We start from the raw sequence: 19,728 nt of genomic DNA on the forward strand, positions 1-19,728 counted from the left end.
ACAGACAGACAGACAGACAGACAGACAGACAGACAGACAGACAGACAGACAGACAGACAGACAGACAGACAGACAGACAGACAGACAGACAGACAGACAGACAGACAGACAGACAGACAGACAGACAGACAGACAGACAGACAGACAGACAGACAGACAGACAGACAGACAGACAGACAGACAGACAGACAGACAGACAGACAGACAGACAGACAGACAGACAGACAGACAGACAGACAGACAGACAGACAGACAGACAGACAGACAGACAGACAGACAGACAGACAGACAGACAGACAGACAGACAGACAGACAGACAGACAGACAGACAGACAGACAGACAGACAGACAGACAGACAGACAGACAGACAGACAGACAGACAGACAGACAGACAGACAGACAGACAGACAGACAGACAGACAGACAGACAGACAGACAGACAGACAGACAGACAGACAGACAGACAGACAGACAGACAGACAGACAGACAGACAGACAGACAGACAGACAGACAGACAGACAGACAGACAGACAGACAGACAGACAGACAGACAGACAGACAGACCCTGAATTGGATTGGATTGATGCTTTTTAAACTATTCTGGCAACTCTGTTCCACAAGCAAAGACGGAGCAAGTTCGTCTTCCAGTCGTTTAGAAGAATGACAGTAATAAAAACAGACGTCTCTGTCGGGATGCGGATTTTTTTTCGGCAGCTCAAGACCCGAAGACGGCAGAACACGACAGAGACAACTTACATTCTGTGTAAACATTTTTCAAGGATTTAGCGAGTCAGATTGAGCAATGATTCCGAAATTAGATGGTCCCCCATTTTGGTTGGTATTTTCGTTTCTGTTACGAAGATGCCGGTGGTGGTAGGGGTGGGCAAGACAAACAACCACTTGCCGGCGACAGCCGGAAGACATAATCGATAACCTAACCTCAAACAAACGCCCGGAAAAGACGTACTGGCAGACAATAAACACTTGCTGCCAAGGAGGAGTGTTTATTTTCCTTTTTATCCGCTTGTTTACACCTTGTCTGGAACGACTACTCAAGACAATTCCTTGGTGATGTGAGTGCTTTGGTTTGTTGTGGTTGGATTATCGAGTTAGAATGTGACGATATGACACCAGGGTTGAGATGAGTAGGCGAACACTGACCAAAATGACTTGACGCTTTCTTTCAAAGGAGTCCGGCTTTGGAAAGGAAAAAAATGATTAATCGTTATCACCTCAAACTTCCGGTTTGCGATGAGCAAAAAGTAAATTAATTTCCCTCGTAGCCGGGTCCAGATTTCCATCCACATAAATCATCAAATGTCGCTTAAAACCCCTTTCGGATTTTTCCCAAAAGCACTGCGAAAAAAACTCCAACCCTTGTGGCACACCCCTGCCTGCCTTACGTCAGTTGAGTCGAGTCGCACTTCCACATCGTAGCAAGCCCTGCCTACACTCGCATCGGTTAGATTACAAAAATGAATTTATGAAGCCGGAGAGCCAGCAAGTTTCGGCCGTGTGTCTACCACAAAACGGTAACAACCCTGCGGCGGTTTTGCATATTTTTTGGTCATTTAACTTAACGACCATTTAATAGCCACAGGATATTATATCTAAATTAAATGGCTCTCCTGGTACGGGGCAGTAGTGACTGGTGTTTCTTCCGGCGGCGGCTTCTGTTTGACCGACCGGAGTATGTGACACACGTGTTTTCCTATCTTTGCACAGGTTACCGAGGTAACAGCAGCCTGCTGGGATTAGGTCCCAACCAAGAAGGACAAGAGGACGGATTCCCTGACCAGATTATTATCTTAATGCGCCATTTTTCGGACCTTCTCGTGTCTACAAGGCGATTTGCCACATGTATGTCGGGATGCATGGAATGGGATTTACCTAAGTGAAATTTATGAATTTTTCAGTAGCCTGTGGACGTCTTAATTTTCTATTAATTTTCGGATTGCTGGGATTTGCGATACTGTAGACAATCTGAAAAACGAGGAAATTGTATTCACTTTTCGAGTGATTGAAGGTCCTTTTGTGTTCAAAAAGGGAATAACACATCAACCACACAATTCAAGATATCATCTTGAGGAAAATTGATTCCTTGCGGACAAGTCCTTTGTTCCGGTTTTCCCCTACTCGCATTCCACTTCCGATGGATGAAAGGCAACCGAGTTGGGAAGCGGGTTTTTCTCCGTAACAAATACCACATCATAAATCATCGCTTCCAAATGAGATAAAGATAAGCAGGCATTACACGCGACCGGCTTCATTCATTCGTTTACTTGGTCGTGTCTCGGGGCCAATCCAAGTAGACCGACCGACCGACTGGACTGGTTTGAATGAATATGATAGAGATGAAGATCGAGTCATTCAATCAAATCGGCCTACTGAGGGAATATATTGCAGGGTTGCTGGTTGGGGTGAATCAAGAGAACAGGAATTGCAGATTCTTCGGCGAGTATTAATCGTGGTGGTCGTGGACAATGATTGATAATTGGGCTGTTTATCTTTGCATGGAGAAATATAAAGACATTAAACGTTGCACGACAATAGATGTGTCCAGTCGCAGAATGAACTTCATCGGTCTTCATTATATATTGTGAGTTTGGTGGATCATCTGTAGTCGGACACACCACCAAAGAAAATACACAAGGATACAGAAACAACCTATCCAATCCATCCTAGGTGAATGAAGTTGTGAAAAAACGAATCCAGTTTGACTTTCTATTCCGCAGAATCGTAACTTGTTCTGTTTTTTTTTTCCCTAGCTCTTCAATGTCAGCTTTTTTCCATCTCTTTAACCTCTTCCATCACTAATCTTCACCACCCGTTGTATTTTTTTGTCTCTTGTATTTTCTTGTTTCTGTCTTCTTGTTTGTATTCGTATCATCTATTCGCTCTCTTTTGTTTGTTCTTTTTGTTTATAGAAGAGTTATCTATGTTTTTTGTCCTTCAAAACACTTACATTTCTTGTATCTCCCCTGTCATTTTGTAGCTTCTTTCTGTGGTGGATGGAGAGCATATATAATACTGATACTAATATTTAAATTAAATCAGTAATAATAATAATTGTAATAGTGAATTTCTAAATCCAAAAAAGAAAATAATCAAATATGGCATCACTGACAAGAACTTTCGGTTTCGTTCGTGTCCTGAATCGCGCTCTGAGAGCGAATCATTGGAATGCGTAGAATCAGTGTGGTCATATTTTCATATCTATTTTCACCCTCCATAAAAAAAAAAAAAAATCTTGACCGTTGGTTCGTAAGAGCCACATAGATTATGCATGTTATGATGGAACTTTGTATAAAGCTCTGTAAATTCATGCAAATATGTATAAGTGTGTAAATAATCCGGAAATCTTCATTTTTAGATTTCTAAATGATTATCAGTACAAAGATGTGTACAATTACAGAGAAATCTGCATGTATAGCACCACTGCCTTGAATAGAGCCCAACCAAACTGCGAGATCGATTGGAGCAAGAGCAATGAGAGAATACGAGCGAGAGCAAGAGTGTTCGAATACATCGTCGGGTTTGTGGTTCTGACCAAGAGACTCGTTCGGGATTCCGTTAACGATAGTTGTAGCACACGGACGTGTGAAATTTTTGCGCGACGAAAAAAGATGGCGGACAAGCGTCTGGAAAACCTTTCCGCGGACAATCGTTCCGCGGACAAGCGTCCCGCGGATAACCGTTCCGACAATGGCGTGGTTGAAGGCGCTCCCAGTCGGTAAGTATAATACGATTTTCTTCAGGAGAATCGTGAAGGTTGATACTAATTATGTAAAGGCAGCAAAATGTGGTAAAAAAAAAACACTGTTGGCTGAAACTTGATACAAAAAAAAAATTATGGCACAAGAAAACGAAACGAATCAAAAGATTGAGATCGTAAAAATGGCGGAGAAAGAAAAGCGAAAAAAAATCATTTTGCCAAAAACAAAAAGAGCGGAAGGTCTCATGGCAGAAAAAATAGTAATAAAATACCAAAAAAATAAAAGAGTGGGAGGACTCCAGGTATTACGCAATAAATATAAAGGCCAAAAACAAAAGGAGCGTCGGTTCTCATGGCAAACAAATTAAAATACGTGATAAGCCCTTTCAAATCATGAAAAAAAAAAATTAAACTAAAGCTTGCTCAGAAAATGTATCTAAAAAAAATACATATGTGCATATTTCTCTATAATCAATTGCAGGAAAACGAAAAAAAAGCTTCGAAATCTGAATCAACGGTGAAAAAAACTTCAAAGTTAACCGTGGCGGTTAAAGAGCTCGCTGCGTCGGAAGCTAGAGCTGAGCTGATGCGCACTGAGCTTGAAAAAGCACACGAAACTATACTATCGCTCCAGGCAACGTTGAGAGCATCTGGAAATAACGCGGTAGAAGTAAACAGCCTGGAATCCGGAAGTGACATTGGCGCTGCGAACGCGCTTCGAAATGGTGGTGCGACGCCATATTGCGCACCCGGGAACAGCGCAATGGAAACGAACAGCGTAGAGTTCGGAAGCGACATTGGCCCTTCAAGCACACGACGCCACGGTGGACGGGCACCTCCAATCAACACAGTTGAAGTGAATGGTGTAGAACTCGGAAACGGCATTGGCCCTTCGAGCTTGCATCGAAATAGTGGAGGTGAACCGACCATGGAAGTCTCACGTTTTATGTCGTCAGTTAACCAAATTTCGGTCTCCACAATCAATATTCCGGAATGCAAGTCGTCGGTGGAAGGTGAAGGAATCGGGAAATTCGAGTTTGAATCGTGGAAGGACCTACTGGTAGACTCTATGACACTCGCCGGAATAACTGATGAGCCAACCCAGTTTGTGGTGTTTAAGGTCAAAGCAGGCGCAAAGTTAATGGAGATCTTCAAAAATACGGCAACAACAATGGACAGTCCAGACCCTCAAGCATTTCCTTTCACGAACGCCATGCACCGGCTCAAGACATATTTCGGGTCTAGCTCGGACATCATGCTCCAGCGACGCAAGTTAGCAATGATGAATCAGAAACCAGACGAATCCGATGTTTCGTTCATTATGAGGGTGGGTGCCATAGCCAGAATGTGCGATTATGGTACCGAAAAGGAATTTGAGGAGATTGTCAGCACCGTGGCAGAACAGGCAAGGAACAAAGAAGTGCGAACAGCTGCGCTACGGATGCTCAGCCGTAAGGGAACGCTAACCGAGCTAATTGACAAAGTTCGTGAAATTCAAGCCGTCGCCATGAACGAGGAGTACTACCGCCTCAGACACGGAATTGCAGAACAAGCCACAGTCGCTTCGGTAAGCGTTAGTCAAGGAAGAAGTCAGCAGCGCTTCTCACGAGCTCCATCGAACCTTGGGCGTTTTGCAAATCATCAGCCTCGACGTTGGGATGAGCAAGGTGCCAGGCGACCTGGGATGTCCGGATGGAAAGCTCCAGGTGGAGAACGCTGCTTCAGGTGCAACAGCATGTTCCATAAACCTAGCGATTGCGTTGCGATTGATCAGACATGTTTGAAATGTGGCCGAAAAGGTCACTTCAAGCGGGCCTGCAAGACACTTATCCGGAGTGGCAGCAAACGACAGAGCGAATCAGATAACTCGGGTATCGAATCGAAGAGAATCGCATTGGTGAACGAGGAAGAAAACACAAAGGAGGAAGAGCGACCGAAGGAAGCCGATGTAGGTGACAAGATGTATTAATTAATCGATCATTTCATACACTTTTTAATTACAAATGAAGTTATTTAACGTTGAATTAGTTCCCAAATTGAACTGTTTATGAAACTTGTTGCAATAAATTCACAAGTGGAATAAAACACATTTAAAACTCGTGTTAGTGTCTCTTCATGAACCCATAGTAGTATGACTTGACTTCGTTTTCATTAGAAAGTGCAATTTCATAATATTTGATATTTAATTGACAGATACCAAACAAAACTCCGATGCCGTGTTTCGGGGTTTCGAACCAATTATCAAAAAATATAAATGACTGTGGATTAATTGTGGCGAAGGTATCAGGAATGAACTGCACATTTCTAATTGATTCCGGGGCCCAGGTGAATACCTTAACCGAGGAATCATTCAAGGTGCTTCTCGACAACCATGAATACAGAGAAGGCGTATACAACATCCAGGAACGACCCGACCGTCCACTCAAGGCGTACGCGTCAGCCGGGGATATAAAAGTACTCTGTACGTTCGAAGCTCTCCTGTACGTATCAGAGGATCGCCCCATCCTGCTAGAGAAATTTTACGTGGTGGACGAGTGTAGATCCCTCCTGGGCAGACACACAGCAACTCGGTACAGTGTGCTTCAGCTGGGATTGCAAGTCCCGGTGTCATCTGAACTTTCCCAGTTTCCGTTGAATACCGCGAGAGGTATTGCTATGGTTGAAGAGAATGAAATATTCCCAAAATTCAACATGCCACCAATCCAAATTAGCTACGACAAAACGAAACCCCCTTGCAGAAACATATTTATGAGTATTCCGCCAGCTGTGAAGCCATTGGTTGAAAACCGACTTCAACAACTACTATCGGCCAATATTATCGAAAGAGTCACCGAAAACATGAATACTTCGTTTTGCTCATCCATGTTGGTAGTGCCAAAGGGACGAGACGATATTCGGCTCGTCATAGATTTGCGTGGCCCTAACCGCTACATTAACCGCACACCATTCAGCATGCCAACTCTTGAGAAGATCCTTGTCGATGTGAACGGTTCAAACTGGTTTTCAACAATCGACCTAACGAACGCCTTTTTTCACATAGAGCTTCATGAGGACAGCCGTCATTTGACAAACTTTTTCACGGAGTTCGGTATGTTCCGTTATGTCCGACTCCCATTTGGGCTTTGTAATGCGCCGGACATCTTCCAGGAGGTGTTGCAAAGAAAGATTCTAGCCGGCTGCAAAGGGGTCAAAAATTATTTAGATGACATATTTGTCCATGGAAAAACCAAAGAAGAACATGACACAAATCTGGCAGTAGTCTTGGCGCGACTCGAAGAGCATAATGTAAAGATCAACTCTTCAAAATGCGTATTCGCTAGCCAATCCGTAAAATTCATTGGTTTTGTCGTGACCCCCGACGGATGGCAGATAGATGAGGGAAAACTGGACGCTATTCGAAACTTCCGACAGCCTGAAACGTGTTCAGAAGTTAAAAGCTTTCTAGGGCTTATTACCTATATCGACAAATTTATCCTCGACCGTGCTACAAAAACTGAAAGACTACGCGCTCTAGCCAATGCTGATGTATTCTACTGGACGCCGGAGGAGGATCGAGAATTCAAATGTTTGCAAACCAATGCACTGCATGCCATCAAGAAACTAGGCTACTATTGTGCAACAGATAAAACTGAGCTGTTCGTTGATGCCTCAGCGATAGGCCTCGGAGCGGTTTTAGTCCAGTTTAACAAGGATGGTATTCCACGAATCTTGGCATGTGCATCTAAATCTTTAACGACCACAGAACAGAAGTATCCTCAAACTCATAAGGAGGCACTCGCTGTCGTCTGGGGAGTTGAACGATTCACGTTCTACTTGACTGGTAAGATGAAAAATCATATTGAAATTTATGTACGCCATAAGCAAATAATATCTTTTCACACATTAGGAATTTCGTTTGTCATCCGAACAGACTCGGAAGCAAATGAGTTTATCTTCCAAAGCGAACACCGGATTGGAAAGCGGGCTGTTTCCCGAGCAGAAGCGTGGTCGTTGCGGCTTCAACCGTACGATTTCGCGATTAAAAGAGTGCCAGGATCGGACAATATAGCGGATGCCTTATCGAGGCTAATCAAAGCATCCGAAGAAGCAATTCCATTCGAGGATGACGACGAAGGCCACTACTTGTTCGCGCTAGACGCCGGATATATGGACATCACACTAGCTGACATCGAAGTCCAGTCAGAGAACGACGAGGAACTACAGAAGTTGCGGAAGGCTTTGAAGTACGGAAGCTGGCCCCGAGATTTGCGAAAATATGAGGCCCAGAAGAAGACTCTACACACGCTTGGATCACTAATAATCAACGACGAAAGAATCATCCTACCAAATTCACTTCGAACTAAAGCTTTGACCTCAGCACACGCCGGGCATATCGGGGAAGTCGCAATGAAGAGAATAATGCGTGAGTTCTTCTGGTGGCCTGGAATGGCAACCGAAACTGAGAAGTTTGTGAAGCAGTGTTCAACATGTTGCCAGTTAGCCCGGAAGAACCCTCCGGTACCGCTTTCGTCTCGTGAACTGCCAGACGCGCCATGGGAAGTGATTCAGATCGACTTTCTCGAAATTCCTAGCTGTGGATCAGGTGAGTTCCTAGTGGTAGTTGACATTTATTCTCGGTTTCTCTCAGTCGTTGAAATGCGTCGAACAAACGCTGACAGTACAAATGCAGCGTTATGTGACATTTTCAAACGATGGGGTTTTCCACGAATCATCCAAAGCGATAATGGACCCCCGTTCCAAAGTTCCTCGTTCTGTAAATTCTGGGAGGAAAAGAACGTAAAAGTCCGCAAGGCGATACCCCTAAGCCCCCAGTCGAACGGAGCAGTAGAGAGGCAGAATCAGGGTATCATAAAAGCGGTAGCTGCGTCTAAGATCGAGGGGGAGAGCTGGAGGAAAGCACTTGAACAATACGTGCACAACCACAACACTTTAGTACCTCACGCCAGATTAAATGTCACACCATTTGAATTGATGGTTGGTTGGAAGTTTCGAGGAACTTTCCCTAGTCTTTGGGGCTCCAATCATACCTTAGATCGCACTGATATACGAGAGAAAGACGCGGAAGAAAAGCTTATCAGTAAGTGCTACGCAGATAAGACTCGAGGCGCGAAACCGTCGGACATCAACGTAGGAGACGTCGTACATCTAAGCCAGCAACGAAAAACTAAAACTGATCCGACTTTTTCATCGGAACGCTATACCGTCGTTGCAAGAGAGGGGCCAAAGGTAGTGGTCGTGAGCAAAAGTGGAATCCAATACGCACGAAATGTACAGGACGTCAGAAGAGCTTCTGGCACGGAGATGGAAACTGGAGAACCACCGGCCAACGAGAGTCTGCCATATAGGCCAGATCCTACTGACACTCAAATCGTACAAACGGATACCGAAGTAAGTGCAAATGGAAGCAGTCCTCATCTACGTACTCGTTCAAACCTAAGGAAACCATCTAGGTACAACAGCGACTACATTTATAATGTGTTTGAGTGAAGGAAGAATGGCGTTTTACTGTTAATCACTATTATTAATAATGTACATTGTTCACAAAAGAAATCAAAATAAAATGAAGTAGTAAATGGTAGTACACAACAAGTTTGATTATAAATGAAAGATTTGCTGACCTGGGTATTCAAATGTACACACGTTCAAGTTGCGCTGTCGGACTCGTTTTAGAATTGCATTCCCAGTTTTGGATCAATGCAACTGTCGTAGTTATGGATGGTGTCAGGCTATTCGGTGAAAGGGCCTTCGGCTGGATGCCCCAACTTTGTTATGATTTATCTCATTTTACGTGGCCGCCTCCAGATAGGATGATATTCTTCAATTTGCGTGAGTACAACGTCGCTGGTAGCATAGAAACAACGTCTGGGCGATTTCTTCTTTAAAACCGTTACCCGCATTAAATTTGATATCCTAGAATTTGATGTGTGCTCTGGGATGTGACTCTTCGGGGCGTCGATTAGTAGGCCAAGAACCAGACCAAAACCAGCAGCGATTTGGCTGAAATATGAGTTGAAATTAGTCTAAATTTGTCTAAAATCGTTGTAGAATCTACATCCTACATCTGATGGTAGGACAAGTAGAAAAAAAAAAACTGCAACATTGAAATCAACTACCCTACCTGTTTGTTGCTGTCGGTGTTCAAACGTCGTCCTGTCTACGATTCGATCGTTTATGCAACAGTATTTCCTCGATTACAGCTAGTCTTATGGCACTAAGTATTGCAATAATTGCAAAAAAAAAAGAACTTTTCGGAATGAAAATGATCCAAAATGTTTCGTGACGAAAAGTAAACACGGACTTTGACAGACTTGCTCTGTCAGCTTCAGCTCGGTCGGTCGGTTTCGATCAGTTCGATAAATATGGATAAACAGGTCTGTGCCACATGCAAACCGATTGAACCGATTCAACGCACGGAAAGAATAATGTGATGAAATTCAATGTTTGATGCCCTTCTATATTATTATGTTTCCAGTTCAAAACCGAATTAGCGACATTTTTTCTTTGACTTCCGCTGCTTTTACCTTGCGTTAAACACAATGTCGGAAGTGGGGCGCTGTATAGCGCACCAGGTGTACAATACAGCGCCCCACTTCCGACATTGTGTTTAAAGCAAGGCAAAAGCAACGGAAGTCAAAGAAAAAATGTCGCTAATTCGGTTTTGAACTGGAAACATAATATAAATTGTAGAACGATAGCGATAGAACGGTGGGTCGATTTAATCCAATATGACAAATTCATACATAGTGCTCCAAATTCAAATTAAAAAAAAAAAATAACTGCATTGTGTTCATTATTTTTAACAATGCAGAATATGTGTAAAATAGAGAGAAGGTGGAAGACCCAGACATTAGATATCAGTTATAATTTGACACACCAAAGTGTTCGGATTAAGAGTAGAGAAGGGAAGTAATGTGGTGGATGGAGAGCATATATAATACTGATACTAATATTTAAATTAAATCAGTAATAATAATAATTGTAATAGTGAATTTCTAAATCCAAAAAAGAAAATAATCAAATATGGCATCACTGACAAGAACTTTCGGTTTCGTTCGTGTCCTGAATCGCGCTCTGAGAGCGAATCATTGGAATGCGTAGAATCAGTGTGGTCATATTTTCATATCTATTTTCACCCTCCATAAAAAAAAAAAAAAATCTTGACCGTTGGTTCGTAAGAGCCACATAGATTATGCATGTTATGATGGAACTTTGTATAAAGCTCTGTAAATTCATGCAAATATGTATAAGTGTGTAAATAATCCGGAAATCTTCATTTTTAGATTTCTAAATGATTATCAGTACAAAGATGTGTACAATTACAGAGAAATCTGCATGTATAGCACCACTGCCTTGAATAGAGCCCAACCAAACTGCGAGATCGATTGGAGCAAGAGCAATGAGAGAATACGAGCGAGAGCAAGAGTGTTCGAATATTGTTCGTGCAGTTGAAAATCGGAATTTTCGACACGCGAAAATCGATTTTTCTGCCAAACCGTGTGTCGGACGTACGTCGGGCACAGTGCGCTGGATAGAGGGCCAGGTCCGCTGTCCAGCGCACTACGTCCGACGTTAGGTTTCACGCATGGATTTTGAGAAAATTCGATTGTCGGGTGTGGGGAATCTTCGGGTTTCAACCGCGACGACAATACATCGTCGGGTTTGTGGTTCTGACCAAGAGACTCGTTCGGGATTCCGTTAACGATAGTTGTAGCACACGGACGTGTGAAATTTTTGCGCGACGAAAAAAGATGGCGGACAAGCGTCTGGAAAACCTTTCCGCGGACAATCGTTCCGCGGACAAGCGTCCCGCGGATAACCGTTCCGACACTTTCTTCTTTCATTTACAAATTAATTGTAAATTTTAACCGTATGCCAGCGCATGAGCCAGAGCAGTGAATGTGTACCGGTGTGGCTGTTCCACTCGTACACAAAAAGGTGTTAATACTGTTACCGTGTAGTTATCCGAACTTCTCACGCAGTTTTGCATACCATCTATCGTTGCGTTTGAGCAGTCTGGTCAGTTTCCCAGGAATGCCGTTCTCATCCTTGATTTGTTATAGCTCGGTTCAGTCGATATTATCGTAGCCGTCATGAAGTCGATGAATAGGTGGTGCGTTGAGATTCACGGCTGGCTGTCAGAAAAGCAGGTTTGATAACTTCCCATTAATTTTAGGTGACAGACGATGGAGATGATCTGGGATAGCACCTTGAATGCGGCATTCAAAATGGTAGTCTCTCTGAAGTTCTCACACTCTAAATGGTCGCCTTTCATGTGCATGGGACAGATTACCTCTTCCTTTTTCAACTCCTCCGGTTACTGTTCGGTTTTCGAAATCCTCACTATCAGCCGGTACAGAGAGGTGACACTTTACACCTTAAATTCATGAGCCCGACACAGTAGTTGCAATGTGTCGCACTCCATTTCTGCCAGGTGGCGTTCCTTATCCCGAAAAGGGCGGATCTGTTGCTTCCGCTTCCGTTTATAACGTTCCACGTTCTGCGGGGTACTATGCTGCAGCATTATTGCCCGTGCTGCTTTCTTCTTTCTTCTAAATTGGGGTGGCCCTTCTCGATCACTTTTTCTAATTATTTTTTCGTACGAACACATCGGAGCAACAGTAAAAGAATCATGTCGATCTGTTGACCCGTTCCCGAGCATATTCGTGACATACAAACACCATTCCATTTTTATTTATATAGGTAAGTTTTTGTTTGATTTTACATACATACATACATTTATTTGTTCAACATCATTAAGACAAGACATAATCAACAATAGTACGCCACAATACTCGGTTTGTGGCTGCCGCTCTCCATCCTCGGTCGCACCCAATGCTCGCCAAGTCACGCTCCACCTGGTCCGCCCATCGTGCTCTCTGCGCTCCACGCCTTCTTGTGCCAACCGGATCCGTTGCAAACACCAGCTTTGCAGGGTTGTTGTCCGGCATTCTTGCAACATGCCCTGCCCACCGTATCCTTCCGGCTTTGGCCACCTTCTGGATGCTGGGTTCGCCGTAAAGTGCAGCGAGCTCGTGGTTCATCCTTCTCCGCCACACACCGTTCTCCTGCACACCGCCGAAGATCGTTCTTAGCACGCGTCGCTCGAAAACTCCGAGTGCTTGTAGGTCCTCCTCGAGCATGGTCCATGTCTCGTGCCCGTAGAGGATCACCGGTCTTATTAGCGTTTTGTACATGGTGCATTTGGTGCGTGGGTGAATCTTTTTCGACCGCAGTTTCTTCTGGAGCCCGTAGTAGGCCCGACTTCCGCTGATGATGCGCCTCCGAATTTCACGGCTCACGTTGTTGTCAGCCGTCAGTAAGGATCCGAGGTAGACGAATTCCTCCACCACCTTGAAAGTATCCCCGTCTATCGTAACATTACTACCCAGACGGATCCGGTCGTGTTCGGTTCCGCCTACCAGCATGTACTTTGTTTTTGAGGCATTCACCACCAGTCCGACCTTTACTGCTTCGCGTTTCAGGCGGGTGTACAGTTCTGCCACCGTTCCAAATGTTCTAGCGATAATGTCCATGTCGTCCGCAAAGCACACAAATTGACCGGATTTTGTGAAAATCGTTCCCCGGCTGTTGAGCCCGGCTCGTCGCATCACACCTTCCAGCGCGATGTTGAAGAGTAGACATGAGAGTCCGTCACCTTGTCGCAGTTCCCGGCGAGATACGAATGAACTGGATAGTTCACCCGAAACCCTTACGCAGTTTTGCACACCGTCCATCGTTGCTTTAATCAGTCTAGTCAGCTTCCCAGGAAAGCCGTTTTCGTCCATGATTCTCCATAGCTCTGCGCGGTCGATACTATCGTATGCCGCTTTGAAGTCGATGAACAGGTGGTGCGTTGGGACCTGGTATTCACGGCATTTCTGGAGGATTTGCCGTACGGTAAAGATCTGATCCGTTGTCGACCGGCCGTCGATGAAGCCGGCTTGATAACTTCCCACGAACTCATTTGTTTTAGGTGACAGACGACGGAAGATGATCTGGGATAGCACTTTGTAGGCAGCATTCAAAATAGTGATCGCCCTGAAGTTCTCACATTCCAAATGGTCGCCTTTCTTGTGAATGGGGCAGATTACCCCTTCCTTCCACTCCTCCGGTAGCTGTTCGGTTTCCCAAATCCTGACTACTAACTGGTGCAGAAAGGTGGCCAACTTTTCCGGGCCCATCTTGATGAGTTCAGCTGCGATACCATCCTTACCAGCTGCTTTGTTGGTTTTGAGCTGGTGAATGGCATCCTTAACTTCCCTCAGCGTGGGAGTTGGTTCATTTCCGTCCTCCGCTGCACTGGCGTCGTCGTTCCTTCCGTTGCCGTGGGCTCCCGTGCCTACGTTCTCCACGCCGTTCAGGTGCTGATCGAAGTGCTGCTTCCACCTTTCGATCACCTCACGTCCGTCCGTCAAGAGGCCTCTGTCTTTATCCCTGCATATTTCGGCTCGCGGCACGAAGCCGTTGCGGGATGCGTTGAGCTTCTGATAGAACTTCCGTGTTTCTTGGGAATGGCACAGCAGTTCCATTTCTTCACACTCCGCTTCATCCAGGCGGCGCTTTTTCTCCCGAAAGAGGCGGGTCTGCTGTTTCCGCTTCTGTTTGTAACGTTCCACGTTCTGTCGAGTCCCTTGCTGCAGCATTACCGCCCTCGCTGCATTCTTCTCCTCCAAAACCGTTCTGCACTCTTCGTCGAACCATTCGTTCCGTCGATTCCGTTCCACGTACCCGATGGTGCTCTCGGCTGCGTCGTTGATGGCTGCTTTCACTGTACTCCAGCAGTCCTCTAGAGGGGCCTCATCGAGCTCGCCCTCGTCTGGCAACGCGGCTTCGAGATTCTGCGCGTATGCTGAGGCGACATCCGGTTGCTTCAGTCGCTCTAGGTTGTACCGTGGCGGTCGCCGGTACCGTACATTGTTGATGACGGAGAGTTTTGGGCGCAGTTTGACCATCACCAGATAGTGGTCGGAGTCGATGTTGGCGCCACGATAGGTCCTTACGTCGATAATGTCGGAGAAGTGCCGTCCGTCAATCAGAACGTGGTCGATTTGAGATTCCGTCTGCTGTGGTGATCTCCAGGTGTAACGATAAGGGAGGCTGTGTTGGAAAAAGGTGCTACGTATGGCCATATTTTTGGAGGCGGCGAAATCAATGAGTCGTAGGCCGTTTTCGTTCGTTTGCTGGTGGGCGCTAAACTTACCAATCGTCGGTCTGAATTCCTCCTCCTGGCCTACCTGAGCGTTCAAATCTCCTATGATGATCTTGACGTCGTGGCTTGGGCAGCGATCGTACTCGCGTTCGAGCTGCGCGTAAAATGCGTCCTTGTCATCATCAGTACTTCCAGAGTGTGGGCTGTGCACGTTTATTATGCTGAAGTTGAAGAATCGGCCCTTGATCCTCAACCTGCACATTCTTTCGTCGATCGGCCACCAACCGATCACGCGCCTCTGCATATCACCCATCACGATGAAAGCTGTTCCCAGCTCGCGTGTGTTGCCGCAGCTCTGGTAGATGGTATGATTACCTCTAAACGTTCCCACCATGGATCCTGCCCAACACACCTCCTGCAGCGCTACGATGCCGAACCCGCGGTCCTTCAGTAGATCGGCGAGTATGCGGGTGCTCCCAATGAAGTTGAGAGATCGGCAGTTCCACGTACCGAGTTTCCAATCGCAAGTCCTTTTTGTTCGCTGGGGTCGTTGCCGTTGGTCTCGGTTCGTATTATTCTGTTGCTGATTTTCCGTTACAATGGGTTTTTACGGCTGGCTCGTAGGGCCTGACACCAACCCCCTACTTTCCGGAGGACCATAGTGCACAGTTGAGCTTAGAGTCCTTCCCTGGCACTCGGACGTAGATCAGCCGCCCCTAACATGGGGATCAGACGCTGTTGTGAGCCGCTCCTCCTGGAGAACAGACGCTCAGGTTTGCCGAAGCAAACCCCCCCTTCCCTGTCAGCCTACAACCAAAGGTCCCACCGGAGTTGGTTACCCGATCTTCCCTAAGGTTGCTCATAGTTTCCGGCCGATACCGCGTGGAGGTAGGGATAGGAGTTGCTGGGCAGAGGCTAGTGGATCACAATGCGATCTGAATTGCGCAGCATACCCAGCCTTTACCGTGCCTTGTTTGATTTTAATTAGGGTTTTATTACAGCAATAATTGAAACTCGCAGTTTTATGACTACTTTTATGAAAACCATTGGTAAAATGTTTTGTAGTATACTTGAAGATATCCATGACTACTTTTATGAAAACCATTGGTAAAATGTTTTGTAGTATACTTGAAGATATCCATAAAGCCAGTTTTTAAGAGTAAACAAAACTCTCCGATATGTAAACCTTCTGGCAACCATTATTGCCACAATAAAACTGTTCAAACTCTCAACAGATGGCAATCCGTTGGATTAGTAACGACATCTGTTGGTGGAAAAGCAGAAACTGCGACACTGCTAGGTTTATTGCGGTCATCATAAAAGCAAACTTGCTTTCGTTTGGAATGAATGAACAATAGTTAATTTTGCTCAAATAAACAATGAATTGATAGTTTGCCGCCATATCCATAACATACTCACATAAATAAACTTTCTCAGCTGAGTTTTCTTGTGATTCGAGAAAGTTTTACTAAATCAACAAATTGATTTATTTAATTCCAAGATGATAATATTCACCAATTTCGAAGCGCATTAATTTTATGTTTCTGCAACCCCAATATTCACGATAAAATTGAATGCGCATAAGCCTACCAACACAATAACTACTAAAATATTACTTTGAAATGATCGCTTTCTACTTACGAATGATGTATCCTCCTGAACTTTACGTGCCATCGAAAAAGCTTCTCTGCATCTTGAGCTGTCATAGTTTTTGTTAAAAAAAACCCTAATGATTCCACCTAGCGGTGATGGTGCCTTTCTTGTGCTTTCATAAACCATTTCAACAGTTTTTATTCGTTTAATTAGATTGATCACGCAAAACCAGATTACGCTAAATATTGTCGGGCCGCCACCAAACCGGACGTCGCACAATCAAGTCGCGACGCGACCCAACTTGCGACGTTTTTGAAACATGTCAAAAGTAGTGCGCATCCTTCCCGTTGTTGTCAGCAACACAGCGAACTAGATGCGAAATAGTTGCGACACTTGTGGACCCAGAAAATGGCAGTTTTTGATTGGATGTCTGTCTTGATTCCAACCGGATAGACAATATATCACTCAAATACACTAAAACAGGAACTGCTATTAGTAGTACCTAGACAAATTAATATTTTGTTCCTCAAAACACATGATAGTTGCAAGAGTGAAATACAATTTCGGAAAAACGATCTCGTTCGACTACTGCGAATATTGTTTTCTGTTGTTTAGTCGTTAAAATTTGCGTTTTTATGTAAATCTCTTGTTTATCAGCCTACATGTTGCCATGGCAACAGAAAACAATAATCGCAGTAGTCGAACGAGAGCGCATATTCGAAATTGTATTTCACTCTTGCAACTATCATGTGTTTTGAGGAATTAAATATTAATTTGTCTCTAGGTAATACTAGTAGCAGTTCCTGTTTTAGTGTATTTGAGTGATATATTTATCCGATTTTGCGTGAAGTGGGTGGCAACGTCCTATAGAAGTCTCAACTTTACTGTATTATGTATTATATATTTCTTGCAATTTCAACAACACAGTTGTAAAGACACTACACCGTCTTCAGCCAGAGGCTGTACAGACTGAAAATAACGTACATTAGATAACGGAATGTGTTGACCATACGACATCCAGTGGCCAAACTAAGAATTTTCCGATCGACGAAAAGTTTTCTCTGACTGGAGTGGGAATCGAACCCACACTCCGTGGCTTACAATACGCCTAAACGGCTGGCGCCGCTAACCGCATGGCCACGAATTTCACACAATCACAAACAATCTTCTGCTCAAGCAGCACTAAATTAGTAAAGAAATCATAATACCCACGCTGTTTGCACCATTTCATTGGAGAGTTTATCATCTCAACATGCAAAATCCAGCTCACTAATTATAATCTGGTTAAACGAATAAAAACTGTTGAAATGGTGTATGAAAGCACGAGAAAGGCACCATCGCCGCTATAATGAGGGTTTTTCTATTTTCTCTTAAAGGGGTAAAAAAGGCATTGAGTAGCATAATTTGGGGATTTCCATGGATATGTAATCAAATCATTATTCCTCGAGATGCCAAATAAACGAGATTTAGATACTGATTAAGAAGTTCTCGCTTTCAAAATAGTTTGGCTCTTTCTACACGGTGTACTAAACCGAAAACCTTATTTGCAGCTAAGGTCATATTAGGCGATATCGATTCAACTTACCTTCTTGGCAATTTTAATTTTTCAGCACGTAATTTAATGAAAAATCTCGATATAGGTAGGTATTTCATAAAACGACTAATATCTCAAGAATAGTAGGCTTTGGGAATTTGACGTCTTCGGCATTTTTTTTAGCATAAATAGCCGGACAAATTTGCCGCAGACACTATATCACTAAAATGAAAGAAGGCCAAAATGACTTATAAGACTTTTATGCGAATAACGTAAAAAAATTACTACCATTCAGAATATCGATCTTGTTCATAGAAATATTTTCTCTGAAGACACCAAGTATGGATCTCGACATCTCGACGAGCTAGAGGTTTTTTTCTGTGTATTTTCAGTCCTGTCCCCGTGTGGTGTGATGGTTAGAAGTGTTAGAACACTTGACCATCACGCCGAGGACTTGGGATCGAATCCCACTCCCGACAAACTCGCAAAATGTGAGTTCTTCCTTCAGAAGGCTTTAGCCTAGGGCTAAAAATCTCGTTAATACAGATTAAAAAAAAAAGTTAATATTGGTTTGTTCAATTAGACTTTAGGACGTCTGTTGAATGTTTGTATTTGGTTGTTGTTTTGTTTAAAGATACAGTTTTAATGGGATTTCCGGTGTTAACTTCTTGCTTTTTTTTCTTGTTTTTGATTTTCTTGTAATTTTTCGACAAGGTTTTTGCTTTATTTTTATATCACAGTTTGCGCTACTTTTTCTTTCCTTCTATAGATTCTCTAAATTTATTCCAGTTTATAAATGCTTTTATTTTATTTTATTTTTCTGTTGTATTTTCAAGCCTTCTTCCAGCAAGCTATTGTTCTTTATTCTCCGTTGTTTGATCTTCTACCGACTTTTTCGAACCATTTAAGCAGAATACCCTCTTCGAATGAGTGTAATCAGTTTTGTACCTTTTTATTCTATCATATTTTGCTTATCCTTTAACAAATACGCTTATTTGTTTGTTTGATGTTACAAGGTTATTCTCTTGTTCTTACTTTATTTTTAACCTTCACTTACCCGACCCCCGACAACTCATTCTCAAAATGCTGCCATTTCGACGATTTTCATCCGATTTTTTGAAGCCGCTCACAATCGATCATAAATTGGTGCAAGTTTATTATACTCTAGTGGCCATGCAATATCTAGAACCATTACGGGGAAATTCCGGATTGTGCAGGGGTCAGGGGGTTCCCAAAATGGCTACAAGCGATTATTTCGTGTGTTATTGTGTACATGATTTCGAATGGCTGAGTCAGAAACGATAGACTGAAGTCTGTATTAACTAATATGGCTACCCCGGAACATCTAGCAAAGGTTCCACGGGGGTGTCATCGGGAACATTTCTGGTTTGCAAGCAAAACATGCCGTGCGACTTATAAATTTTCATGATTTCGAAAGAATGTGGCAGAAAAAATTGTTTGAAGTATGTATCAACTGATGTAACTGCCCGGAATACCTGGTACAGGTTCCACGGGGCCTCGCAAACACAATAACACACGAAATATAATCACTTTTAGCCATTTAGCAAAACATATTATTCTGTTTCTTGTACTAGTACTTACTTTATTGTTTGGTTTACTAGTTGTTCTTTAAGTTGTTTCGTTCTTCCTTCACTTCGCTTGATATGTATCTTGTAACGTTATTTGTGAAATAGTTACTTAACTGCTTGTTCGCAGCTGTTTTCACAATTATCAA

The 19,728-nt window shown here is 43.7% G+C and overlaps 2 protein-coding genes across 2 annotated transcripts in view; both read left to right on the plus strand.

The window, feature by feature from the left end:
- Positions 1 to 3,056: 3,056 nt before the first annotated feature.
- Positions 3,057 to 6,522, plus strand: LOC115255833 (uncharacterized). Its single transcript, XM_029854022.2, has one exon. The coding sequence runs from the start codon at positions 4,148 to 4,150 to the stop codon at positions 5,684 to 5,686; it is 1,539 nt and encodes a 512-aa protein (XP_029709882.2). The 5' UTR covers positions 3,057 to 4,147; the 3' UTR covers positions 5,687 to 6,522.
- Positions 6,007 to 19,728, plus strand: part of LOC134288501 (uncharacterized protein K02A2.6-like) — a 35,635-nt gene continuing 21,913 nt past the window's right edge. Inside the window, exons 1-2 of the mRNA XM_062853547.1 lie at positions 6,007 to 7,537; positions 7,604 to 8,299. Of these exons, the coding sequence (XP_062709531.1) occupies positions 6,007 to 7,537; positions 7,604 to 8,299 (2,227 nt within the window). The remainder of the gene's footprint in view (positions 7,538 to 7,603; positions 8,300 to 19,728) is intronic.

This window comes from Aedes albopictus, chromosome 1 (genome assembly GCF_035046485.1).
Source record: "Aedes albopictus strain Foshan chromosome 1, AalbF5, whole genome shotgun sequence".
Classification (NCBI taxonomy): Eukaryota; Metazoa; Arthropoda; class Insecta; order Diptera; family Culicidae; genus Aedes; species Aedes albopictus.